We start from the raw sequence: 26,715 nt of genomic DNA, 5'->3' as shown, positions 1-26,715 counted from the left end.
GGGTGAGATACTTTAGGCTTTAATGGTTTTATTTTTCACTCTCAGATGCTACACTCTCTTTCTAATGTATAAATCTATGCAATGTGACAGGATTTAATAAAGACAAGATTAGTGATTTAACAATCTTATTTGCTGTCATTTACCTGCCATTCAAAGCTGACAAAATTCAGTCGAGTTATAAATTGTCCATTTCATGGTTCTTTCCTTTTGTGGCCAAGGTGTTATTGATCTCAGATTGTTTCTCAACATTCAGCTTTCCACATTGCAATTGCCACAACCATCATTAGGTCTCCTTGACGTTGACAAATCTTTGTATAGAGAAATTCCTGGTCTCACTGGTAGAATCTCAATTTGTCGCCTACAGTGGTAGCTCACTCAGACCACAGTTTAGAGACATTATTATATTTGCATGTGGTTATTTTTCCACCTTTTTAGTTTAACCTGTCTGCCACCTTTCATTAATTTCAAAAATAAATGAAGAGTGGTGTTTTAATTGCTGACTTAGTGAAATTTTCCAAATTTGGGACCCGATTCCTTTCAGTTTTAAATATTTTTTTTTTTTTTTACAAACAGAATTTTAATATTTCATAGATTCTGTATGCAATGCACAATGTATGCCTTTCTATCGTAGCAATGTGAACATTCCAATCAAATTTACAAGGTTGCATGTCTAGTGTAGTTTTTGTAATCTCTGAAAAGGCTGCCTTAGTGGAGCCATATGGCTGGATTGTTAAACATCTGTACCATAGAAGTAACAATTCCAAAGCTTCCTGCCATCTGGATGAATTACAATGCTTGCAATTCAATGCATATGTTGCAACAACACACCAATACTGCAGTGAAGTGTACTTAGGATGAAAAGAAAAATAATGGCTTGTGTGATCAGTGCAAAAGTTGTACACTCTTAGAAAACGTTGAATCAGCATCTTAAACTTCCTGAATATTCATAATATTTGTTCATATGTCAGATTTGTTGGTTATTTTCACTTTATAAGGCAGTATCTCATTAACATTTTGAAAGAAATGTTGTGGTGTTGTCTTCCCCCCCTCTTTCTCACCTCAACTTTAAATTCCTTTGGCCAGCATTCCTGTAACTTGAAAATTTATTGTTTGAAATCTGCTGGACTTAGGAAATATATTTTTCTTATCTTTATAGACACACATTAAAGCTAGTGCTAGTGCTTTCTTTAAGAGCCTTACTGTTACATTATTCAAGTACGGCATTCTGTACATCAATAATGCAACATAAATTAAGGGAAAATGATATAGCAGTACATAGATACTTTGTATCAGGGGACAGTCTCTTTTTCTCTTTCTGATTTCAGATGTCTGAGTGCAGGATAAGGTGTGGAAGGCCATTCTGCATAGCGTTATTAATTATAGAATTGAACTGACAGTAGGAGACACTTTGAAATTCCTCCTGTTATGTGCATTTGAGATGACTCCTTATGTCTTTTTCCAGAGAAGAATATGGGGAAAATAATTTGGATCCTGTGTTCCCAACTGAGAGGAAGTTTGCCCAGACATTAAGAAATTCAGCTTCAGGTTGTAGTAGTAGTAGCAGCTGGATCAGCAGTCTTACCACTGTGTAGTGGGAAAAGTCCCTATTTTCTATTGAACAAGAGGTGGGTTGGTTAAAAAAATGACAGCAGGAGCATGCAGCAGAACTGACTGCACTCAACAACTGCCACCATACTGCAGGGGCCATACAACACTGCCTAATTTACCATTGTGCAGAACACAGTGGAGCAGGTCATGGCTTTGTGTATTCATTCTGAGCTTCCTGGGAGGCAGGTGAGCAGGAAGAGAGAGACTGGCCATATTAGTGGGTCAGTCCATCTGGTGGCATAGACATACTGGGTTACTATTCTGCCTAAAGATAATGGGGAGACCGCTTTGATGGAAAGGTGAAAAAATCAATTCTCATCTCCCATCCATCATTTTATATTTGCAGTCAGCTTCTGGATGCTGATGGATTTGCAAAGGTGCTGGTGGGGAGTACTAATGAAATAAGGGCAGGACTTCTGAAAGAAATGCAGTAGAGGCAGGAGAAGCAAAATGCTCATGCAGGGGAATGAGAACAGCATAAAGGCAGAAAGGAAGGTACACTGAAGCTATATAATGTCTCAAGGGGCTTAATAAATATCAGAGGAAAAATTATGCAGGCATTATAGTTAGAAAAAGATCTAGGCTGTTGCTTGAGTAGCAGTAGAAAAGCTTTTCTGGCTGCTCTGGGCAATCTCAGTTTGATCAGTATAAAGGGATGTGGGGAAAGTAGACACAGAAGGAGGCACTGGATCCAGGGGTACTCACTGGTAGTCATGCTAATGGTCTAGATGCCTGGAAGCTTTGACTGGAACAGAAAAAAAAAAGTATAAGAAGCACAGATACGAATTCATTGTTGAATGCAAATAACTAGCTATTAAATATCCTTTAATCTGCCCATTCTTAACAAAGGCAGGTTGGTCCCCAGCTACTGTAAATCAGCACAGATCACCGTGTGTAAGTGGTCATCTTTGGTTACTTCATCCTCATTTTGATGTATTCTTTAACATTCTGTTTCCTTCCACTTCCTCCTGCTTTTGTGCACTTCAGTGTTGTTAAGGTCACTTTGCACTGATCTAGGTTGGAGCAGAGTGCATTGGTGCTAACCCACACTAGCTCAGCCCTTCCCCTGTTGGTAGCATCCATTCTCTTGCATAAACTTACAAAACCAAGATTCTGTCCATCCCATACATGAATGGGTTGTTATTCAGCATACACACACAGAGCACGTTTTCTGCTTGGCGTATTATGAAGGTGCAGAACTCCACAAAATTTTTCCCTCCAAAAGAGTTAGAAGCTGATTAGTAGTCTGGATTTGTGGTGAGCTCGGTTAACTTATTGAAATCAATAGGGTCAGAAAGAAGACAGATGCATGGAATGAAACACATGTTTAAAATAGAAGTTGTTTTCTTGACCACTCCTTTACATCCTTCTCCCATTTACCAGATATATTTCCCTTATGCTCTGAAGAAGTTTTAAAGCCTAGTAGAAAAGGAGGGGGAGAAAGAGGGAGAGGAAAAAATGTTACCTAAATCAAGATGGCCTTTAGAAAGAGATTCTGGGTACTTATAAGATCTAAGATAGCACTTTTTTTCCTCTTTTTTTCTACTGTAATTTCCTCTGGCTGTAACCCTCCCCTGACCAGTCCTGGAGTCTTTGTCATACAGTAGCTGAGAAGCTGTCAGTCTAAGGTAGGAACCTGCCCAAGCACTGTCTTCCTGCCTAATGAAAAAAAAGGGCTACCAGAATTCGAATGGTTTTAATAGGGGACTACTTTGAAAGCTGGCATGAACCACTCTTTTCAAAAATTACTCACTAACTCCAGAACCTCGGAGAGGCTGAGCCAGTGCTGGCAGTTGTCTGGGCTGGCTGAGGGTTTGCGGGCCTTGCTCCTGCCACCCTCTGTTCTCTCAGCCATTTATAGCAGCAGCTATAGATGCCCTAAATATGTCAACCTGTGCAGGCAGGAGGAGGTGTTTGGCTACCTGGGTGCATTTCTTATAGTTCAGCTATTCCCCGTCTCTGCTGTCACAGAAATGAGACTGGCTGCAAACGCTTGACTGATTGAATTTGGCCCAGGAGCTGCATGTTAGGCCTAAGTGTCCTGCTTCAGCACCTTCCTGTACAGAAGGTGCGCATTTCTCTCATGGAAACTTTTGGAATGTGTCTGTAGTTACTATTTCCTTTTAGCAGCCCCTCTTAAAAATACCAGTGACATTCACACTAGGAATACTACATGAGCCCTCCATATGAAACACCACAGTAAGCTGGTTGTATTTATTGGTGCTGGTTTCTTAAATACTGGGAATGGTTTTACTGGGTGGGTGATTAAGGAGGTTGTAGTTCTCCACATTCCTAATCAGCTTTGTCTTTTGTGGTGTGTATTCCACGTCTTGTGGTAGGGTAAACATATTATTCCGTGGATTTCCCATCAGTTTTGCAGCTGCATCCATTTCTTATGGATATTTGAAAGCCTATAACAATAGGGCAGCTACTTGTAGCTTAATGCAAACAGATAGTATGCTGTTGTGAAGCAAGTCTTCATAATCTGTAGAAAGTAATCACATGGTAAATAAAAAGCTTACAACTCTGCAGTGTAAATCATTTAGAGCTGAAATGTAAAAGATGTTAAGATGTGAAATTGTACAGATGCGGGATGTTAGGAAAAAGGTAAGTAACTTCTTCCTATTAAACTCATACTTTTGCGTCAAGAGTCTGCTTTTCAAAGGTGTTGAATACTACAGTTTCCATCAACTTGGCTTAGAAGTGTGGATATACACCACTTCCAAGTAGTGTTAACACCTCAACGATAATAAATGTCAGCTGCTGCTGCTGAAGTAACAACTGATCTGCAGACTGAGTTGTGCTTTAGTATAGATGGACTAATTTTTTCTTTGGCTTTGTGTAGTAAAACTCCTTCCTAAGACATTTGTACGAGTTATTTTAGTGAAGTGGGTGATAGTGAAGCAAACGGCATGAATTCTGCATGGGGGAAAAAAAAAAAAAGGTGTGATAAGGCAAAAAGGCTGGTGGGGAGCTGAGGGTGCCTGATGGTGGTTTTTCATTTCCAGTAGAGTCAGTTGGCAAATCAGTGTTCATTTTTGGTTCCCTGGTAGTTCACAGTGAAAGAAGAATATTATGTTGGCTGATAGGTTGGAAAGCATCTGTTAACACTTCATAATCTACTACAGTATAAGAGTATTAATCAGGCTTCAGAAAGGCTAATCAGAGACAGAGCTCTTCTAACCAAAATCCAGCCATGGCTACTTCCTCTAGAACCAGATATTCTTTTAATGTTTATGTACACAATCTTTTTCTTTCTGTTAGAGGATTTAGCACCACACTTTATGTATTGTTCCACATGCTTTTCATTTCAATAAATGTTTTTTTAAGGCTCCCCAGGGAATTTTTTTTTTGTGAAACTCCAGTCCACTGCACATATGACCACAAAACATTTTCAAATAATTTATCTTAAGCTCAGTATTTCTAACATATGTATTCACTTTTGCAAAACTCACTCTCTGATGCAGTAAGTCGAGACATTTTCAATCTATTTAATCCCAAAGCCGCCTTCTTTTTATCAAGATTTGTCCTTTCTGAATACTGTGATTTGCTTGTATTAGTGTAATGCCCAGAAATGTATGTGCAGAAACACTAAGAGGTAGTCTTACTCAAAAAAGCTGAAAACTTGAGTATGTAAATGGATGAAAGAGATTTTTGCAACTTAAGAAATAGGAAAAAATGTATGAAACACATTGTAAGCATACTTTTGAAGAAATTAAACCTGATACTCATTATAGCAAGCAACAAAAGTATGTTTTCAGTTACAGCAAAGTTGTACAATATATGCAAGCTCTGCTGAAGCAAAAGCACTGATTCATACCACAGGATCTGGTATCCCTCCATTTACATTGTCAGATGTCATGTTTTGGGAAATCTATAGTTTAAATAGAATTAAATAGAATTCCATTTCAAAGCATTATTAAGATTGTCCACAATTATTATTTTCCCCCAAATATTGTGCAATGGTATTGTTTATGCAAATGCTGTGTAGCTTTACTATGTATAGTTAAGGGTAGGCAGCTTGAAAGAGGTTCAATAGTTTCTGATAGTGAGCGTAAAAGTTTTTATTTTTGACACCCATCTTCTATTTTCAGGCAGCAGTGTGAATCACAAAAATTGGGGAGTTTATTTTACCATGTCGCATTAGTAGAAAGTTTCTCTAGACAATTAGGCATAACTAAGAAGTTGGATTTGAATCTCAGTCAGATGACTTCCTGCAATCTGGAATTCGTTGTAGAAAGTTTGAACTAGTGGCTTGAAACAAGAATCACCCCCCATAATTATACAACAATTTGTTTCCTGGGGTCTTTTGGCAGTTCTTTCAATAAGTTGCTATGAAACACATTACTATGGTTCCCTTTGAAATGTGAGAAAAATGAAAAATGTGTGCATTTAAATGTTCTATCCCCAGTAATGTTAGTGTTGCTCATACATTAACATGATCTTCAAACAGACTATACTTCTATTCTTGATTTCACCAGGATGACCTTCATTTGCAGAGTGTGGCTTGATCTCAAATGAAATCTGAAATGTGTTGGCCCTCCAGGGCCCATGCCATAAAATAGCCTAGCATCAATGACAGGTTTGCCTTTGGAAAATTGTCCATATTCATCCTATTTTGGTGAGACAAAAATGAAAGGATTTTTGTTGTATTGGCTTGATGAAATTTGGAAAAAAGAGGGAAAAAAGATTTTGTTTGAAAAATCAATGGTTTATTCAGTGTGCTGCAGACTAAAAGTCGTCTAGGGAAATCATTGTGATTTAGTTTGATTAGGTGTTGCATTGCTCAGCAAAGATAGCCAGAAGTATCATGCAGTCCAGACATCTTGATCTACCTATTTTTGATTTATTAGGAAAAAACATTTTTGATGCACCCATCCTCAGTCTTACACACAGCACGTATTCTCAGCCTATGAAAATCAATCAGCGGTGGGAGCTGTGTCATTTACCCACAGAAAATAGAACTTTCTTGGCATAAGACCCACAATTCAGGGCAAGTCAGTAATCAGAGAACTACGGACAGGTGGAATGCTACCAGATCCAAAAATAAACTGGAACTGGAATGTGATGGAGTTTATACACAAATTCACTTAACACCCTGAGTGATTAATCTGTTGCGCAATGTACAAGTGACATAATTTTAAGGTGAGCTCCAGAGAACATGGCAAAATGGCTTGGTTGTTGTACTAGGATCTACAAGCCTAAGTTTGGTAGGTCAGGTTATGCTTTCTTTTTTTCTACGACCAGGGATCTTAGTTAGGTACAAGCTTCTCCCTTATTCCCCAGCCTGTCAAAAATGTCATTTTCTCTGGCTACGTAAATACATTAATAAAATAAATAAATTCCCTAGGGTCAAGGAGCAGGATGATTTGTGAATTCTTCCACTGGTCTTAACACAGGAGGACTGCTTCTTCCCTCTTCTGTCCTCAAAAAAATTAGGACCTGCTGCTGCCAAATACTTTTTTTTGATGGCATTGGGTTTTGATGGAGTGAGGTCTGCTAGATCATATACACAGAGAATGAAAGAAAATGCGTAAAATTAGATGTTAATGTTTCTACATCACTTGGACAAAGTAGCATTCTAACTAAAGGTGCAATATAAAGCACAATCTACACAATATAAAGCACAAATTCTCATTAAGTTTGCTGGTTGGATGAATCAAGATCCAGTAGAAAATTAACTACTGAAAATGTATTTTGTACAAATTGCTGGAAAGAGTTGGTCAATTTACCAAAATTGAAGAAGTAGACAGAGGGCACAGGAGGAGAAACGCTTTCCTGGGTTGTAGTTTCTGCTGTGCTGATTCAGGATGTCTCTTAACCTCGTTAACAGTTTGAGCTAGTTATAACGATTGTTTTGAGCCCTGCAGTGAGGCAATGGGAAATCATTTACCAGAAAAAGTAAAATGCTGAAAATTATACTACAGAATAATGTTGTATTAGAACATCGATTCGAAGAATTGATCTCAGTGTCAGTCATTCCTATCAACGTGGTAGAAAGCAATGACTGTTTCTAGTTGAAACAGTGGCAGAAAATGCACAAAATCAGTCTCAGGCCTGAAATAATCAACAATTATCAATATTTAACTGATCTCCAAGGAGTGAGGAGTCCTCTATGGATTCATTTTCTGTGATAGCAGTGAGAAAGACAGCCCTAGACATGGTGGGCAGTTTGGGAGTATAATTTAGAGTGGTCATGATTTAACCTGGAGGCAGAATTCCCCTCTTCACCCCACAGACCAAGCCCAGATGCTCATACATCCTGACGATCCCCATGTCCCCACAGACAACCCTGTGTGGACTGTCATCTCTGACCTTGGTTCGAGATCTTGCCTTTGTATTTGACATTAGCCACATACCAGTTTAAATCAGGCATTAGACAGGTGTTTTGTCTTCATTGTGGATCTCGGCTAGGTTCTTAAACTTAACTCCTCTCTGCCTTTCACATATTCCTTTTTCCAGAGCTTGGCTGTGATTTTGCCTACAGACCTACAGACTAATGTAGCTTTTCCCCAACCTTCTACCATGTCCGTTTTGCAGGGCAGGAGCACTTCAAAGCTCAGAGGCCTGCAGTGCCTTCCCACAACTCCCCTTTTGTCCTTGGGAGTACTGCAAAGCTCTTCTGTTATTCACACAGCCAAAGATACGAGGTAGTTCAGCTAACTGACCCCAGTTCTGCTCTTCTGACATTTGCTGCTATTAGGAGGCAGCTTTTCAGCTCTCATTCAGTCATTATTAAATGGTAAGTGCCATCTCCCATTCCCTCTCTCTACCAGAGCAGACGAAGCCAACGGGGCATCAAAATGACACAAAGAGTCTGTTAAATGTGTGACTGTCACTGACCTCTCCCTTTGTGGGACTCTAACCTTCTCTATTACTGGCACTGGCACTATTTTATGGTCACTGATGCTATGCTACTCCTTTCTCAGGGATGTTCTGCTCCAACTCCACTGTTTTTTGGACCCAACCAGACTGCAATTCCTTAAAGTGGTCCACCAGGCTAGCTTTTCTCGGGGCACTTGGAAATAGTGGCAATCTTGTCTCCACCTTGGCCTTCTCCAAGCACAGTTTACTTCCCTAATGACTCCCTAGGGTAAAGCCTACAGCAGGCAGTAGTTTGCAACATGGACTAAACTAGGTTCTCATCAGGGCCAGATCCTCCAGTAAACAGTGAGCAGTCCTGAGAATCTGAACCACTGTGGTCAGGCTGCAGTCACGTCAGGACCCTTGTCATCTGCCTGAAACACTCAGCCACAACAAGAATGTTGGAGCCCCTGTGTTCACCTTCTTGTTAGTAATCAGAGTCCCAGATTGCCATTTGTCCAGTAACAGAAAATCTGGTCTGACACTAACATAGGTTTTATGCTTATTAACAGATCTTCACCTCCTAGCAGATTCATATAGGGATTTCCTGATATTTTGTCAACAGTGACAGTGACATATGTCAGATTCTGCTCCCTGGGAGAAGACAAAATCCTCAAAATGTATGTCCTCAATTCTTTTACTTTAGCCGTTCACAAGTCATCTCTGGCACCGTGTACTCCCTAAGCTTTGGCAGAGTGTCAGGATTGAGGATAACACATCCTAGCTGCTATCTTGAACAGATCGATATATCACTGAGGCGGTGGTCAGAGACTCCCCATGTCCCAGATAAGAAAGACCATTGATTCTTTTCAGATTGCATAGATGCATAGTTTCTAATTCCAAATTTGCCAAAAAATGCAATAGCATTGCACTTACTGGAAAAGGAGTTCATCTTGTGACCCTTTGCTGTTGTATGATCTACATCAGTCCCATCTTTCTTTTGCTTACATTGATCTCCTTGGTTTTGTATTTTTTTTTATTAGTGCTTTCATTGGGTAGCAAGAGGGAGATGAAAAATAAGAGTTGCTATACACTGAAACAATAAATTCTTCAAAGCCTAAGCAGGCTTGAGATCTTTCCATATCTCCATCTATTAAGGTTGCTAACCCCTGCATTAAAGTGCTATCCAAGGTGATAAATTAGCGGATGAATCCTGAGTGATGACCACAGAAATAGACATTAAGCAATATGAAGAACTATTATCCCACTTCATTGAAAAAATTATCCAGGAAGCCATCTAATCAGCATGATTCGTGATAGAAAGGCAGTGATTTAAAGAGGGAATCTTCCATTCCACAAATAAGCAATAATCTAAGAATAAGGGGAACCTACCCAGATGCATTAGCTGTAGTCATCTTTCTTCTGCTATCAAACCTCACTTTTCTGAGCACATTCGAAGAGAATCTAGCCAAAAGCTGACTACGGGCTTATCTAATGAAGCTAATATCCTAGACTCAGCACAACCTGGATTCAGGCCAGTACATTAAAATGAAAACACCAGAGTGGCCTAGAGTGAATAGATTCATAATGGATAAGGGGCAAGCATCCTTTTTCATCTTCTTTGACCTCTCTGCATTATCTGAAACCACTGGCCATGAGATAACTGCTATTTCACCTGACAAAATTATTCTTTCCCCTAAAAGTGGCACTAGGGACTGGAAGAATGTAGTAAAATGGCCCAAATCGTTCCAGGGACACATATTAAATAGCAAAGGAAAACATCACATCTTCCGTTAAATTTCTACTTTCTGGGGTCCAGCATGAGGCAAACTTGCAGGATGACCTGAAGTTAAATACAGGCAACATATAGAAGAAATGCAGCTCTACCTTTGATTCACAGCAAACAAAGGAAAACGGTCAGAGTTTGGGTGAGATCTGTTTGTAGGGAAGGAACACTGGCAGAAACTGTATGAGGTAGGGAAAAGAAAGATGTTTTGAAGAACTTGCAGTCATGAAGCAATGTCCTTCTGCCATGTGTGCATACCCAATAAAACAGCTCGTTCTGTGTAGTTCTAGGAAAATGCCTGAATTTCTCTCTGTCTGTGCTCTCACATAGCAGCATCTGTATCTTCATTTAGCAATGTTTTCCATTATTAAAATGTAGCAACAGTTATTTATGCTTTCCGTTACCTCCTGGCTGGACTACGCTCCCTGGGCAGAAAGCCCGCAGAGCTCAGGAAACGCGAGCTCGTACAGAGTGCTCCAGCATGTCCCTCTGGCAACACCAGCTGCTACAAGTGCACTTCGTGAAGCCTGTTTTCTGCTTTCTACCATGGGTTCCCTTAGCCTTTGGAGTTACACTGATCTTCGTTTTGAAGATATTTAGCTTGTCTGGATCCACTCAGCAGTGTACTACTTTTGTAGATGGGAGACACAGACAAGACATTTAATATACTTGAGTCCAAATTCAGGACAACAATTAAAAAATAAGTGCCGGTGTTAGGGGAATCTGTGTAGTCCTTTCAGGTTTGAAAGAGCATAAACTTTATGTCTATTTCCCTGAGTATTGACCTTATATGTTAAAAAAAAGAACACCACCCTGCACTGTTTATAATTATAAAGTAAATGATAAGCATCAAATGAATTGTTGTAGAAGCCTTTTGTTGACTTCATTCCATGATAAGGAGCAGTTGCTGCGTGACCTTGAATATGGTCAAATAACTCATGCTAAACACATTGCTACAAAGATGGCATTTTGGCAGGGCTTTGATGTAGGTCATTTTATTACCAGGCTGAATCAAACTACAAACTGATCTTTAACTCATGCCAAGAATGCTAATAATAAACTGATCAATGAGGTACTGGATTGTTTAAGAGAATCGGTCAAGGGAAAATGCAGGCATAAAAAGTCTGGAATTCCAAAAGTTTAACTGCTTGGGCTTTCATACGGGGAGGAATTATATTCCTTGCATTAGTACAAGTTTTCTTTACTCCAGGGGCCTTTAGCTGTGTGTTGAACAGGGTAGTGCCAGAAAGTATATACTTATCTTTATTTTTCTTGACCTTTATGTGCAAGTAATTTTTATAGTTCCATTAACTAGTAAGATCATTTGCAAACCACTGTATAAAGTATATTATGAAGAATGCCTTGGGGACCATTGTATCCTATTATGTTGAATGTTAATAGAATGAAAAATTAATTTAAACTCTAAAGATTAGAGCAAGACAAGACTTCCCTTTTATATAGGAAATTTGAAATTTTATTTGCCATGGTAAAACTTCTGAGTAGTACCCAAATGTGGTCTTTATATAGACTTTCTAGGCCTGATTTGAATCAGGCAGTGCAAGTCTGATTATTTGTCTCCTCAAATAAACTGGCTTATATCAAAGCTTCACTTTTTTAAAAAGGTGGATTTCTAAGACCCCCACGTATGGCTTTAGTCCTCTGCAATTTCACAGTTTAAATGACCATGTTCTAGTGAGCTCATAGTGGCTTGCATCAATCGGAGATGAGAACACCCACTGCTTCGTGGATTGTCTTTACGTTTCTTGACTTTTTTATTGCTCTTTAAACATTGTAATCATCAACTACAAAGGACTTCAAAGTGCCTAAAAAGCAAAAATGCAAAAAAAATGTGTATTTCATGTACCACTGACTGCCTTAGAATGAGGAATAGTATCTTGAGCCCTGCTTACAAGTCTCACATAACACTCTTCGCAAGGGACTGGAGCACTATTAAAGTCAGCATTTCTGTCTATAGACAAGTAATTAAGTAAAGTTTATTATCTTAATTAATCATTATTATTTCATATTTATTTTAACTTAGTTAAGACGTGATATGTTTGTGTGGTTAAATCAATTAAATTTAGACCAGTAATGAGTAGGAGTTTTGTTATTTGGAAGAGAACAGTAATCTTCCTTGTCAAGCTTCTTGCTCTCAAATTACCCCTTGGCCTGAGAGCCTGGCCAAGTTAAAAGGATAAAAATGTTACAGATTTTACCTGTAAAAATTACTTATTATTTTAAATACCCATACAGGAAACAGAAAAATCTCAGTTTCGATTTTCTTAACTCTAGTAAAACTAAAGTTTTAAGAGTAACATCAGTATGAATCATATTCTCAGAAGAAGCTGCATGGAGCAGTTTTCAAAGGAGCTGTATCCCAACGTATTATTTACCTTTTAGCACACTGTACTTTTAATAGCAAGGTATAAGTTTGTGGCTGTTATCTATGTGAACTGCTCCTTATCATAGATAACCAGCCGTTTTTAAATGACTGCATGAAGGCATGTCTTTTTTAATGGAAAAATCCTATTTTTCTAATGTGTTGTCTTGAATTTCATCATACATCTGTGGACTAGGATGCCTCACTGTCTTTAGAAACCCTAACTCAAGCAAACTCAAGTAAAATAAATGCACAAAAGATAAGGACATTTAGTGACTAGAGAATTAGCTGTCAATATTTCATGTCCCCTAATACTTTCTAAACACAAAATATGAAATAAGAATAAATTTCAGTTTTGACATGTAGCGAACCTCGAAAAGAAATGACTAATCTAGAAAGATTTTGCAGCTGTTATAATGAGGCAACATTCTAATTGACGGTCACATTGATTTGATGGATAAAGATCATCTGTGCTTTAAAGCTGGATTTAGATATACTGTAAATATGTTGCAGGGTTTGGTCTCCAAGGTCCAAATAGACATAGACAGCAAAATGTTTCTGTTGGTTTTGGTGCCGGGTTGAGTGTAGATTCAGGATATGATCCAATCTCGTAGTCTGAACAGGATGTCAAATACAGCAGGAATTGTTTAAATGATCAAGACATCAGTGGAAAACATGTGGCCCATGGGGTACCTGAGAACGAAACGAGTGTTTCATATACAAGCCCAGTGGAACTTGAAGAAGGTTCACTGAATGATTTAAAATAAATCGGGTAGTTCAGCCTGGTTTTCAGGTTAGCAACACAAAGATACATCCCAGATCACCCTTGGGTTGAAGTCTTTTGTAGTTCAATTCCAGCCAGTTCTTGGTTAAGCAAGCACAATACCCACATCTCCCATGTAATATGAAAACACAGAATATAAAAACATCAGAGCCCTTTCAATATAGTGATCTCATTGCTGCAACATAATATTCATTAAGAAGTCATACATGTTAGTCTAGCTGATAATTACACGTTTCAAATTAATGATCCAGTGTGAATCACTTCCACACTGAGTTTTTGGCAATGTCCTAAGTGGTAAAATGGAAATAAGGTAGTAAGCAGTAAGGTTCAGTCCTTAAGTAGCTACTCAGTATCGTCCAAGTTTGTTGTGTGAGATGGGCATACACTGGAAGGCAAGTCAGACACCACAGCAGCACAGGAGAAAAAATGTCTTAAAACCACGAGCCATTCCTACACAAGAAAAAGAAAAGGAGATTCTCCCATGTATATTTCTAGATAACTGGCAAGTCAGTTGGTAAAACCAGCCAGTTTTTCATAGTTTGAGGATATCAAACTTTCAATAACGCAACAGTAGACAAATAAGATGTAGAACACTTCAGTTATGGAAAACTTGATGACCCTGAAAAGACAAGCCTGCACTTACAGCAATTGCATCATGGAGTAAAATTATTTCTTTTCCTTGAGCTAATTTTTCCAAATTTGTTTTGGTTCTTTGGAGCTCCATTTTCTTCTATGAATAGCAGCAACTTGAATGCAATAGAAGAAGCTAGTATTCTGTAATTATAATAATCATAAGTGTCAGTTTGTTAAAAATTTTATTATGAAGCAAAACTGCTAACCAAAGTAATTTCTGGTGTTAAAGTTTTTCATTACAAAGAGCTGAACTGACAAGTAAGTTTATCGCTGTCAAGAGACCTATATTTTATTTTGGTCACTTAGTATTAATTAAATCTTGCAAGTAATTATTTTTTGTTTGTTTTCTTTGTTTAATATTTTAAACAAAATATTGCTCTGTAAAGCATAGTTTAGCGTATGTTTACCAACTGCTTAATATATTTACAATGCTGTGTATTGTTTCTTCTTAACAGCACTCTGCACAGAGGAGTGTGTGCATGGAAGATGCGTTTCTCCTGACACTTGTCATTGTGAACCAGGATGGGGAGGTACTGATTGCTCCAGTGGTGAGTAAAAATTACAAAAATGAAGTAAAGATATATGCTGCTATTAAAAAAACGTTCTGAAACATGGAATGTCCTTAGAACTTGGATGCTTGAAATGGAAAATCAGACTTGTCTGTTTGTTATTTTGCAGTTAATTCAATTGTGATATTACCCTATGCTACAGTAGTGACTTTCTCTCTTTTGGGTGTTCTTATAAGAAATGTTAAAAGCAGTGAAGGATGCTCTTAGTTCTTTCTGTCCTGTTATTGGAATGCCAATGTAGATATTATAACTCCATTATGAAAATTTCCTCTCTTCTTTACTATGTCATCTTTTCTTCATCTTTACTATATCACATTCTTCATTAAGTACTATATGGAGTACTTGGAGTACCTGGAAAGTACACTTTCTAGGTAAAATACTTGTCCTCTTGAAGCCAGTGAGAGTTTTACCATTGACTCTTCATACAGCTCAGTTCTTCCTTCTGACTTGAAACCTGCATCCTGAATTATCGATACTGCAGAAGTTGGGAAAATCGTAGAGGTGGGAGTTCTGCACCTTTTACTAGGAAATAAATTCACACTTGAAGCTTTCAATTCCTTCAGCTAGAGAAGCTGTATATGTCAAAGTCTCTTAATTGGTAAAGATAAGTTGATGTGATTAGTTCATGCTAGAGTGAAACAGCAAGTGTTCTTTGCGGTATAAATATCAAAGGGTGTATGGAATAAAGGCCCAGTCCATTATTGACATAAGATAAATAAGCTTGTTAAATGAAGTCTATTTGGGCAACAGGTGAGTAAATAAAGCCGCATATAGAAAGATCCTGTGAATAATTTACTGAATGACTGTTTTGTTTTGCTTTTAGTTCCTCTCTTTCTCCCACATTGATTGGGATCTTAAAAACAAGGCATTATTATCAGGCAGAAAGATAACAGAAAAAGGATCTATAAAGGGCAACATCAGAAGAGAGTAGGAGTTAAATTTGACTAGGGTGAACACAGAGGCTAAAATCAATGGGACAGACTTTTCTGTGGTTACTCATGTTCTGTCTGCAGCTTTGCTGGTATCTCCCAACTCAAAGCAGAAAAGGCAATTGGGGTAGGAAGGAGGTCCATCCTTTGGAGTTGGAAGCAAACTTTTGGGACTACCTCATGTGTAGACAAGGGAAAACAGTGGGCAGCATAACATGCTGAATAGCTATCTAGAACTTTTTTTTTTTTTTTCAGGAAAAATAGTACTTTCAGTTGTGAAATAGTCTAGAATCTCAGATAATCATTTAATCCTTTGGTTATTTTGGGGAATAGATTCAACCTGCCAGCCAGTGAGTATTTATACAATGCATGTGTACTTGGAGAAGTTCAAAAATGAGAAAATAATAAAAACCTCGTGATAACATGGGCATACACACATACGCATTTGTGCATGCATCCACACAGAGAGTAACAAGTATTCCATTCTTTGTAATCATGAAGAGGAAAGGATAAGATGTCAAAGCACAGATGGGCCTAGTGAACTAAAAGTACCCAGTGACTCTAACTAAACTACACTAATCTTGCAAGTGAAGATAAAAAGAAAAAGAAGGGTTTTCCTATATTGAATATTTAGTTTTTTAAAGTAATTAGGAATATTAAAGCACTGACAATGATTGAGATAGAAACATTATTCATAACTTTTATTTCCGCACTGGGCAGCAATCCAGTATATTTCATTTATGAGGTTTCAGCGGTGGAAAGAGAAGCGTTAGCCAATTCCTAAATTAAATATGCCCTGTTAACTTTTATAAATGATAGCCCAGGATTAGCCTCAAAATTTAAGCTTTCATTTTATTAATATAATTAGTGTGTGCACTGGACTATAGTGCCCATTGTCTTTCATTCCATTTGTTATATGCTGGGCAACATGCATTCTTGTCCTAAGGTCTGATCTGACAAGCACTTACCACTGTCAGGCGTAATGCTTATAAGTGTGAATGGCCTCCGAGTTAGTTTTTACTGCAACTGAGAGAGTAACTCACCTTTATGCTTGATACTAAAAGTTTGGATGACTGGCCTCTTTATTGTTAGGAAACTTTGTTTGAATTAAAAGGTATAGAAGAGTTATCAGCTGAATAGAGTACAGTTGTTATTCTGAGGATTTCCAAGAGAGAAGCTGGAGATCTTTGCCTAACAGACTCACCAGGATTTTCAGATCCAGTGATGATTCACACCTTGAGTCATGCCTTTCTGTTATCCATTAATAATGTGGAAAACAGTATTCGTTTTTACTGAACTATTGTATTACCTGTGCCTACTTTCTTTTTACTCCATGAATATTAGACAGCTACTATGAAGGACACATGTTTGCAGTGACAAATAAGTATGATTCGTTAGATGTTTCTGAATGGCTGTTCCTGTGAAGCTGTGCTCCAGATAAGCCAGAGCTGTTGCCTATATGCAACGTACCAGCTCCCCGTGGGGCTGAAGAACTTTGCTATATGGACCTCAGTCGAAGTGATTTTATAAAGTCATAGGCGTATTACTTTTATTGTTGGCTATTTGGAACTGTTCTGCTGGGAAAGGGATTGCTTGCCAAAACTCTCCCTTTAAATTTCAAAAACCTCAAGGGAGAGGTAATTGTTTTCTGAAAGATCTCTCTTGAAAACAACGGTAAGAAATGGAGCCTACTTGACACTGGGGGTCATCTGCTGTTTACTTGGAAAAGATCTGGGGACTCTCACTCTTCTTGAGGAAGTATTTCAACACTCTGCAGAGCAGCTATTATAACTTTCTACAAGTTATATATAACTTTCATTTGGTTTGATGGGTGAAATTCAAATATAACCAGAGATCCAATACAAGGTTCAAATGTCACTGCAAAAGCAGAAGTGAGATCCAAATATTTTTTGTTGTTTTTTTGTTTGTTTGTTTTGGTGTGCTGCAAGGACTGCTTATGCCAGGAGAGGGTGTGAACTCTGACACTGAACATACATTTCTTACAGAGAGGAAAGTTTGTGGTGTTAAATCCAGTTTCTTAGTGTTACCATTCTCCCTTGGCCAGAATATATTCAGTTAAATGTTTTGAACAGTTATAGCTACAACCTGTAGCCATCCAAACAATTTAAACGTTTTTCTCAAACTTTGTTTCGTGCTTTCATAAAACTCAGCCTTTAAGACAACAATTGCAAAACTTGCCATTTTGTGCAGCTTCCCAGTGAGTGATCATGCTACATGTTAGAGTTCATCTGTTGTCAAGGTTAAAATCAGTTCAGATGAATTGCTAAACAATTATAAAAAAACCCTGTGCCATATTCGGCTCTGCATGCCTCTATACCTGTGTTTTACTGCATGCTGTTGTGCATCTGTCGATGCCCGCAGGCCTAGCCTTGATTTCATGCTATAAAGCTGCAATATATTAAGGCTTGATTACCATAACAATAAAAAGAGAAGTAATGAGGTATTAACTAAAGAAGCTCTTGAATGAAATGTTTTTTAAGGTTTTAATGATACTAAAAATTTAAAGGAAAAGTCTTTAAAGAAACACATACCTTTTCCCTTCCCTTTCAACTTTTTTTTAATCATGCCCATTATGTCCATGCAATCTGCAGTGTTTTGTTGTTCTTTTTTAATACAAAGGAAAATGGCAAATGCTCCGCATGAACTTACCTGCTCACCTGTCCAATTATTTCAAAGCAATTAACTTCAAACAGTATGATATACTGGCTTGAAGTTCTGGTAGGAATATAATTGACTGTTGGTGGTTACCTGGCCTTTTCTGGGTCTTGATAATAACCATCTGTATTTGCAAGCCATTAGGCCCCAATCCAGCAAAGCACTTAAACATATCCTTAAGTTGACACATGAGCAGGACTTTTCATCTACTTTAAATTAAGCAGGTGTTTAAGGATGTTGCTGAGTCAGTTTTGAAGAAACAGCTACAAAGACCTCAGTGAAATCTAAGGGAAGAGTCTCATTGAGTCTATCAGGCTCACAGAGAATAAGGGTGTATGTCTTTCAGAATGCTAAAACTCATCAGGCAACATTACTGAAGACTATTTTTACTCTAAAGAGCATTCTTCATTGTGGGGAAGATCACAAATATCTTTCTGGTTAGAAGGGGATTCACAGAACAATAATTCTACACCTTATTCTGCAACAGGTAGAAAAAGGAAAGTTCAGAGCAAGAGCCCTGAATTGAAACCAAGAACCTTCCAAAATTGTGTTTGAGAAATTTTGAAGTAAACAAACACAGAGGTTGTAGTGAAAAACTAAAGTGGTTTTCAAAATGTTTGCTTTGCTATTAGTTTTAGCAGAAAATGCACTATTTGTCCACAGTGTAATTAAATGGATGTTGGGATAGTAATGCCGAACCATCCTTCCTCATGCTATGTCACCTGGGGGAGAGAGCTTATCATATTGCTGAGTGGCACAGGGTGATCAGTATCGTACACATATGGGTAACAGCTTTCTTTGGAAAGGGCGTTTGGAAGAAATGGTCATTAAGAGCATGAACCTATTTCATCTTTATCTCTTTGTCAAAAATAGCCAAGGTCATAACAACAGAAAAGTATAACATAGCAGCAAGATCACATTTAAGGGTATAGCCCTGGAGCAGCTGGAGTGCTTCAGTTCTGAGACTTGTGATGAATGAGAAGTGCAGATCCTGTGCTAAATCTGAAGGGGGGTTGCTTGACAAGCTATGAAAGCAACAGTAGGCATCTCAGGAGAAAAATTGAGTATTTTAACGTGGGTCTGTGGCATTTTTCAGGTTTGATTTTGGCTTCCATGTTCTCAAAATGCTTTGAACTGTTTCTGAAGAAGAAATGAAGTTCAAAGTAATGACTGTAACGTGTCTTTTGAATACTGGGTCAAACAAAATTCAGCCTAATATCAAGGACTTATCTGCTGGAATCATTAGTTCAATTTTTGTCCTCAAGTTTTCAGGATAGAGGGGCTGACTGGGAAGCCAGCCTGGCAAGAGGTGTAGGGGTACAGGACCTCAGCGATTCTGAACTGTTAGTGCACTGCTGCTTAAATTCAGGTCCTGTCCCTGAAGAACAGCTGTCCACATTTCTTGGATGAGAATTTGTCTATTCTGTGGGATTTTTTCACAAGGACTGTTGTGTGTACATGCCAAATGAGGTGACAGAACCAGGTGCATTGGTGCTGTTTCCACTAAAGCCCTTGAATTTCATTTGTCACTCCAAACACCGAGTTTAGATACAGTTTAGATACACGTCTGTTTATAGTTGTGAGACTCTAAATTTGGATTCAGGCTTAGCTGATGCTTCAGCTGAAACAGAATTCCATATCCATAGCACATGGTCTTTAACGTTTTAATACATTTCTCATTTAAGCCAAGCTCAAACTGCAGCATAATTTTGATGCAATTTGCAGACTCAGTGACAACTGTGTCACTCAAAGAGATGCACATTTAAAAAAAAAACTCTGGTGAGTGCTCATACAAAGATCTTTCTGGAGCATTTATAGAGTGGAATTGATTTCTGTCTCTTTTCAGTCCTAAGAATGTATTCTTTCTTAAACTTAAAAATCCCAGTCCCTTCAACCACTGCTGAACTGGTGTTATCAGGTAAACAGCTGGTGCTTAATTTTTGCCTCCGCTGGATGTTGGGCCCACACACTTGGGCTCGTGTTGCATGTGTGCAGCAGTCTCCGGAGCAGCCCGTCTTCCTGGGCGCAGCCTACGCAGGACAGCCTGTAAGCAGGGAATGGAAATGTAAACACAAGCTGCTGTTCAGCGCAGGCAGCAGCACAGCAGCATGTCCCGTATATATTTTTACACAGATAATTTGGCTGCGTTAAACTGGACTAATCCATCCTTTTTCGTTTGGTGGTAATGTTTTTTCTCTTGTTGAAGCTGTTAATATTACTACTCGAGTGTTTGTGTTGGTTTCTCCTCCCTCTGTTAGAGATATGATGGTGTAGCCTAAACTTCTACAAGTTAGCTGCTTTGGAAGCACTATATGCTTGTGGAAAGGTATGAGAGTCACATCTGCCTTGGCTTTTCCTAGAGTAACTGGACAGAGCTAAAACTAACAGTTGATTCTGGAAAAGAAAAGGTAGTTTTAAGATTTACTTTGGAAAGAAATTGCTTTGTACACCTCTGCTATGTGATTCATTGATGATGAAGAGATTAGTTGCCTGTTGTACTAAGTCTTGTACTGAAGTGAGTGAAAAACAGAAATTCAGCATCCTGTGTACTTTTCACATTCACCTTCATCTTCACTGTCACAGTGTGGGAAAGGACTTCCTTCCCTAAATCAGCTGGTTGTGTCTAAGGCCCACACAGCAACAGATCATTTTCCCCCAACAGTTCCAGCTCTCCTTTGAGATTGCCTATTTTAAATGATTTTGAACATTTGATTGAGCTGATCTGACTCCGTTTCAGTCCCTGGAGTTCTCTCTTCCAGTGCATGGTGTTGTTCTGAAGGCTTGATGTAGCCATGTACTTCATGCATATGAATAGTTCTTTTAAAGTCAGTAATGAACATCTAATGTTATTGAAGTTAGGTAAGTGCTTAAGTCATTATCTGAATGGGAACTTAAGAGATGAGGGGGAAAATCAGGTTGATGAGGGCCTCGTTTAGGGACCAAGAGTTACTGAGTGTCATCCAGGCTTATCAATGGCAGGTATTTCTGTCAATGAACTAAAACCAAAGTCAGCTTCGCCGATATAAAGAGAAGCCCAAATTTAATTCCATTCCAAAGTTAATTCCTGCAGAGCAGAGCACAATCTGCAGGTCAGTGATCTGAACATACTCCTTCGTTCTAGACAGAGCTGATGTTTTGACCTACCATGTAGGTGAGTACCAGAGGGTAGAGATGTGATGAGAAAATAATTTAGGTATGTAGTGTAACAGGGTTCCAGTAGTATAATAACATTTTAAAATGTAAAATGTTACTAGAATAATTCTGCACAATTATATGTAGTTATTACAATATTAGCACAATCATCTCCTGTGTTAAAGCATTCATTTTTATTCTGTGTTTGGCTGCATTGGTTAAAGAGATGAGCCATAATGAGTTACATGCTGGAGTGAATATTCACAGAGAGTTCAGATGATCTGCTAAAGCCATGCTTCCCCTTTGTACCTACAGTGGTAGCTGCTGAGGCTGCTGCATGATAAGGGTTTGTCTTCTGAGTTGGCATGAGGTAGCAACACCACTTTGTAATCCTTCTCTTTCTCTTGATGTAGTCTTTATGCACAGACTTTCTATCTAAATTGCTGTAAAGGAAGTGGCTGGGTGCATCCAGGCTGGGGCTGGTGGGATTTGGGTGGTCAGCTGGAGGTATCAGCAGATGTGCTTGTATTGATCTGCCCCTTGAGTGCTTACTGAATAGAAGACTTACAGAATGGGCCGTTCCTCATCTAGGTAAACAATACACTGAAAATTACGTATGGCATATGATTAATAACCACAGCTCTGTAATTGTAATTTTGATATACGTTGGTTCGGGGTATACAGTGGGCAAACAGGAGGCAAGAGGCCAGGTTTAAGATGTAATGGCTCTCTGGGTCTATCACCTTGCATTTATCCACTCTCCAGCCTCTGACGAGCTGTATGCGATCAGGACAGAAATTCTGCATTCCATGTGACTGCATTAGAAGGCAGTGGTATGTGCCTCGTACCCCTGGAGCATCAGGCTGCTTGCTCTCTGAACTCAGCACTGAGATCATGCTGAAAACCAAAGCTGAGGGAGGCTGTGGGCAAACCTTCTGGTATAAAACCTTATTTATTGCCTCTCGCTAGGGCAGTGTGCCTGGGACTGATGGCCTCAAAAGGGAGCATGTAAGACATTTAGATTTCAGAGAACAGAGGTGTGTCTGTGACTCTTGGGAGCAGGCAGGGTTGTGGGTTCAAGTAATGCACCAGAGCAAGGCAATCGTGTTGGTGAGGCGTAACTGAGGATACAGAGCAGAGCTGAGCCCCAAGGGACTTTGAGCACATCTACATCTGGAAGTGAACTTCATAACAGAGCGATTCTCTTTTCTGAGACATGACCTGATGGTTGACTAAAACTTTACACTTCAAGGATAATTTTCACTAAATGAAACACATTTTGTGGTTATGCAAGGGGGAATTTGGCTCACATATATACATCTTTTCTCATCTGTTTAACCGGTGAGAGCTGAGGAGACTTCATAGAAAGGCAGCATATGTGTGATGAGTTGTTAGTTTTATTAATTTGACTGAGGTTTTCCTTACTTTAGACAGGGTAATAGCTATAAAAGAAAGAACACACTAAAATACCCTTTTTAATGAACTGAATTGCTAATGTTAAATTTCATTGCTGGGGCATCTTGAGATAATGTGGCTTTAAATATGCACTACACAAATGAACAGACTTTAGATCAATTTAAAAGTACCGTTGGTATAATTTTATAGCCTGGTCACTAAAGAGCTATCACCTGGAGAAAAGAGAATTCCCTCTGCCAAACTGGAGGCAAAAATCTCAGGCTTGGACACCCATTTAAAAGTATTCCCGGGGTTTTTACTTGCTAGCAAACAGAAAAACAATTCAGGAAAGCCTCTAAACCAATTCTCTGTGTGCTTGCCACTGTGAGGTGTTTCAAAGAATGCTTGGAGAGGGCAGAGCTCAGCGCACTGCTCGCTGCCCAGCTGTGGAGGTACCAGAAAATCCCCTGGGAGCTGCTTCAGGCAGCTCAAACAGGAGGAGCCTCAGGCCTGCTCTGACTTGTGCTGGGTTTTGAATAGCTGACTGCAAAGATGTGTGATTTGACTGGGAAAGGTCTTACTGCCCCATCCCTGTTCTGTGTTCTTAGGGTTTTTTCAAAAGATACTGTTCCTCCAAGATACAATGCTACCTTTTGGTTAAGGGTTGAAGTCAAGCAGGAAAATGAAAAGTTTCATTCAGAAGTAAGACATGAAGCTTACCCCGGGCTCCCAGCAGGTAAAATTTGCTAGGAAATAGTGATCATTCATCACCTAGTGTTAGATCCAAGGCTTCCTGCGTAGCGGGGCAGGAGAGCTGGGGCAGTCAGTAACTTCATTCAAACAGCATCAGTTATTTTGGTGTCAATGAAATATTTGTATATGAATGAGAGACATTTTGAAGAGCCAAAGCTGGAAACAAATATGCCATTGTACAGGTAGAACCTAGGTCAAAATTTTCTTTAGTTTCTTTTTACCAAAGCCTTGCAATTGCATGCATTTCTCAGAGCTTTTCAGTGCCAAAAGTAGGCCACATTGACCCTACACCACCATCTGTAAAACGGGAAAGATTCAGGGAGTTTCCTTCTTTCTTTTGTCTATTATTTGTGTTAGTGTATGATATGATGGCTTACTTTTGAAGTGAAATGTTTTCAGAACAAGTTTCTCTGAGAAATCCTGTTCTGCTAAATTTCACATGTGAAAAACCCTCCTAGACCCCTCAAATAGATACCCTGATACTTATCTGTAGTCTTTATAAAACACTGAAAAAGAGTTTGCCACAGGAGAAGATATCTTCTGTCCCCAGTGAAATGGATGTTTTTTTGAACCAGCTTGTCTGTCTCAGTGATGTGGAGAGAAATAATGAAATAGCAGAGGACTTAACAAGTGCATATCCGACTGTAAATCCAGGCTTTGGCAGAACAGAGCCTTCGCACCACTGCTCGCAGGTGAGTGTTTTGCTCTCACTGCTAATCTAGCTTTGGCAAGGAATGTAGAGGGCCCTTGGTTATTTGTAAGGAAAAGCATACAAAATGAGGAAATGTGTTGTGACCAAAGGAAATAAATGAGCAGATGGTGTGCTAGCACCATACCTGCCACTCCAGAGGAGGTTGTTGTAGCACAACCACCACTTACAAACAGCGTTCTGAACAGATGCCAAACCTGAGATGAGCAGGGGAGAGGTGATACGCATGGAAGCGTGGAAATAAAAACAGTGCAAAAAAAAAGACTGAGGCATGACAGAGAAGGAATGTGGGGGGAATAATAGAAAAACCAGCAACAGGTAAGACAACAGCCAGAAGCAGCTGGAGGTAGGAAAGGCTTTCGATGGGCAGGTAACTGGACTGGAGAAAATAAACAGCTGAACGCAGGAGTTTTGCAAAATGAATGTTGCTGCGTGTGAGGCACCAAGAATTTCAGAGTTGAGAGCAGACAGTTCACTGGCTCATTCTACCCAGTAGAAATTACAGACTTTGTTGAAGTTAGAAAATGAGTAGAGGAAGAGGAGAATAGAATGGTAGTGGAAAGGAAGATACCATAGCCAGGCCAATGGTGCTGAAACTTACGAGTTTGAGAGACCAAAAAGAATGGCAAAGATAAAGGGAAGGCAAACTTCAGCATGCTAAGTATTGCCTTAAACAGGAAAAAGTGAGATGTTGAAGAAATGTCTTTTTATCATGGAAAAAAATTTAGTAAAGTGAGAAAGAATCTAACTCTTGCAAACAAGTGGTAATAATCTGACAGAAGAAAGATTTAGAGATGAAGCTTTCTGGTTAAAATGGCATTTGTCTTTCTGGTACCAGCAAAGAAACACGTTAAAAGTGTTTATGAAGGGATGTAAACATCTATTCTATAGTAGTCATTGGCACAATAGCTTCAATAAACATTGTTTAATGTTTAAACAAGATATATTGAAGTGGGATGCTGGAACTTACAGTGCATTCAACTGCCAAAACTGCCTTTTCTTGGCCTGGAAGAGTAGTGCAAGCAAAAAAAAAAGTGCCGTTCTCAACTGTCAGTTTTTATTTTTTTACTGACAAAATTGTTAGGGGAAATACCAGAAAATTTGCAAATTAAGGAAAACTTCTACAATCATAAATTCCCTTGTAGTGCTGCACTCATGAAAATATTTTGCACCTGCAGTCTTAACCCTTCCCTGTACCATTTGAACATCTTGAATGCGCAGCCTGTAGCAAGCACATCCTCCAGTTGTTTCTTTACAGCTCAGAAAGACTTGCTTCAGTACAGAAAAACAGCAGGATTTTATTTATTAAACATACCTGTATTAACCCAGCAGAATATCTGAAAGTCATGGATTGAAAATGAGGGTTCAAAAGGCCTGAATCTCGTTCAGGAAAGCATGGTGAATGCCATTTGTCAGGAGAGATGGGAAGAGACCCAAGTGTCACAGTCTCGGCTGTCCCTCTCTTTGTAATGGCAAGAACTCTACAAATACAAACAATGACCTACAAGATGAGTAGAATCGTATCGTAACAATGCTGCTTGAGTTTCTGGGTCATGAAGTGAGATGAGACCAACTGCAACAGAGACATCCTTAAAGAACTATAGAGACTGAAGAAAGGCCAAAAATGGAAAGTGTGTGGGACAGCTTCCCATCCACAATTACTTTGTAAAATCAAGTTTCAGCCACTTTCCCAGCTTTGGTGTGCGTTGTGCAAGATGGATTTAGGCCCCTTTAGAAATACCAGTAAATGTCAGATAGAAATGTGTGTATTATTACTAAGAATGTTTTATAACAGGAAGATCTTTGTGGACAGCGTCCAGAAAGAAAAGAGATAAAACACTCATTCCTTGATCCTAGAGGTGGCCAGTCAACAAAAACGTCTCTGCAGTTCATCATTTTCAGAAGCTTTTCTGCCTATCATACAAAGCCTATTTATGTAAAAGCCAGGGACAGCTAGGGTATATAACCCTGTCCAGAATACATAAAAATGCATATGTCAAATGCAGTGAAAATTCAAATTGAGTGAAATTAGCTACAAAAATTCAAGTTTTAACAGAATCAGCTAAAACATGAAACAATGAACAGCTGTGGTAGTAATAGAGGTAAGGGTTTCTTAGCTTTTCCAATGTCTGTTTAAACTTCACCTTCATGAACCCTTTGTACCGAGCTGCAGTGTTCTAATTATGTAGCTGTATCAGTAAATTATGAAAATTGATTGTAGTGGAGTTTTTAGCCAAGGACCAAAGTCTGATAGCCTACTTTACTTAGATTGCGGTGATAATTTCCTAAATAAAAATCAAGGTCTAGAAACCCAGGCTGCAGAAGGAGGCAGAAAAGCAAGAGGCTTTACATGGAAGGTTCGTTTTTCCTTAGGGATGGCAAAGTTTGCTGCTGGGGGGGGAGGTTGGAAGTCATAACTTTGTTTCATCATCTACCTTAGCCTGTTAGTGCTTCACAAGTACATAGGTAACTAGTTTCTTTGGAAATATGGGCAAGAAAATGCATGAATTTCTGCAAATCTTAGATGCATCTTCAAGGACAAATTCCAGCCACTGAA

General features: G+C 38.9%; 1 protein-coding gene across 10 annotated transcripts in view; it reads left to right on the top strand.

Moving 5' to 3' along the window:
* MEGF11 (multiple EGF like domains 11) overlaps nucleotides 1-26,715 on the top strand; it is a 282,729-nt gene that overhangs the window by 94,972 nt on the left and 161,042 nt on the right. For all 10 annotated transcript variants that reach the window (XR_011811898.1, XM_072043285.1, XM_072043284.1 and 7 more), the window contains one exon: nucleotides 14,451-14,543. Coding sequence is in view for 9 of the 10 variants with exons in the window: in XM_072043285.1 (XP_071899386.1) it covers nucleotides 14,451-14,543 (93 nt within the window). In the remaining variant the exon portion in view is untranslated. The remainder of the gene's footprint in view (nucleotides 1-14,450; nucleotides 14,544-26,715) is intronic.

This window comes from Anas platyrhynchos, chromosome 11, assembly GCF_047663525.1.
Source record: "Anas platyrhynchos isolate ZD024472 breed Pekin duck chromosome 11, IASCAAS_PekinDuck_T2T, whole genome shotgun sequence".
Lineage (NCBI taxonomy): Eukaryota > Metazoa > Chordata > Aves > Anseriformes > Anatidae > Anas > Anas platyrhynchos.
The sequence above is the reverse complement of the archived record's forward strand: the minus strand, read 5'-3'. Positions and strand labels throughout refer to the sequence as shown.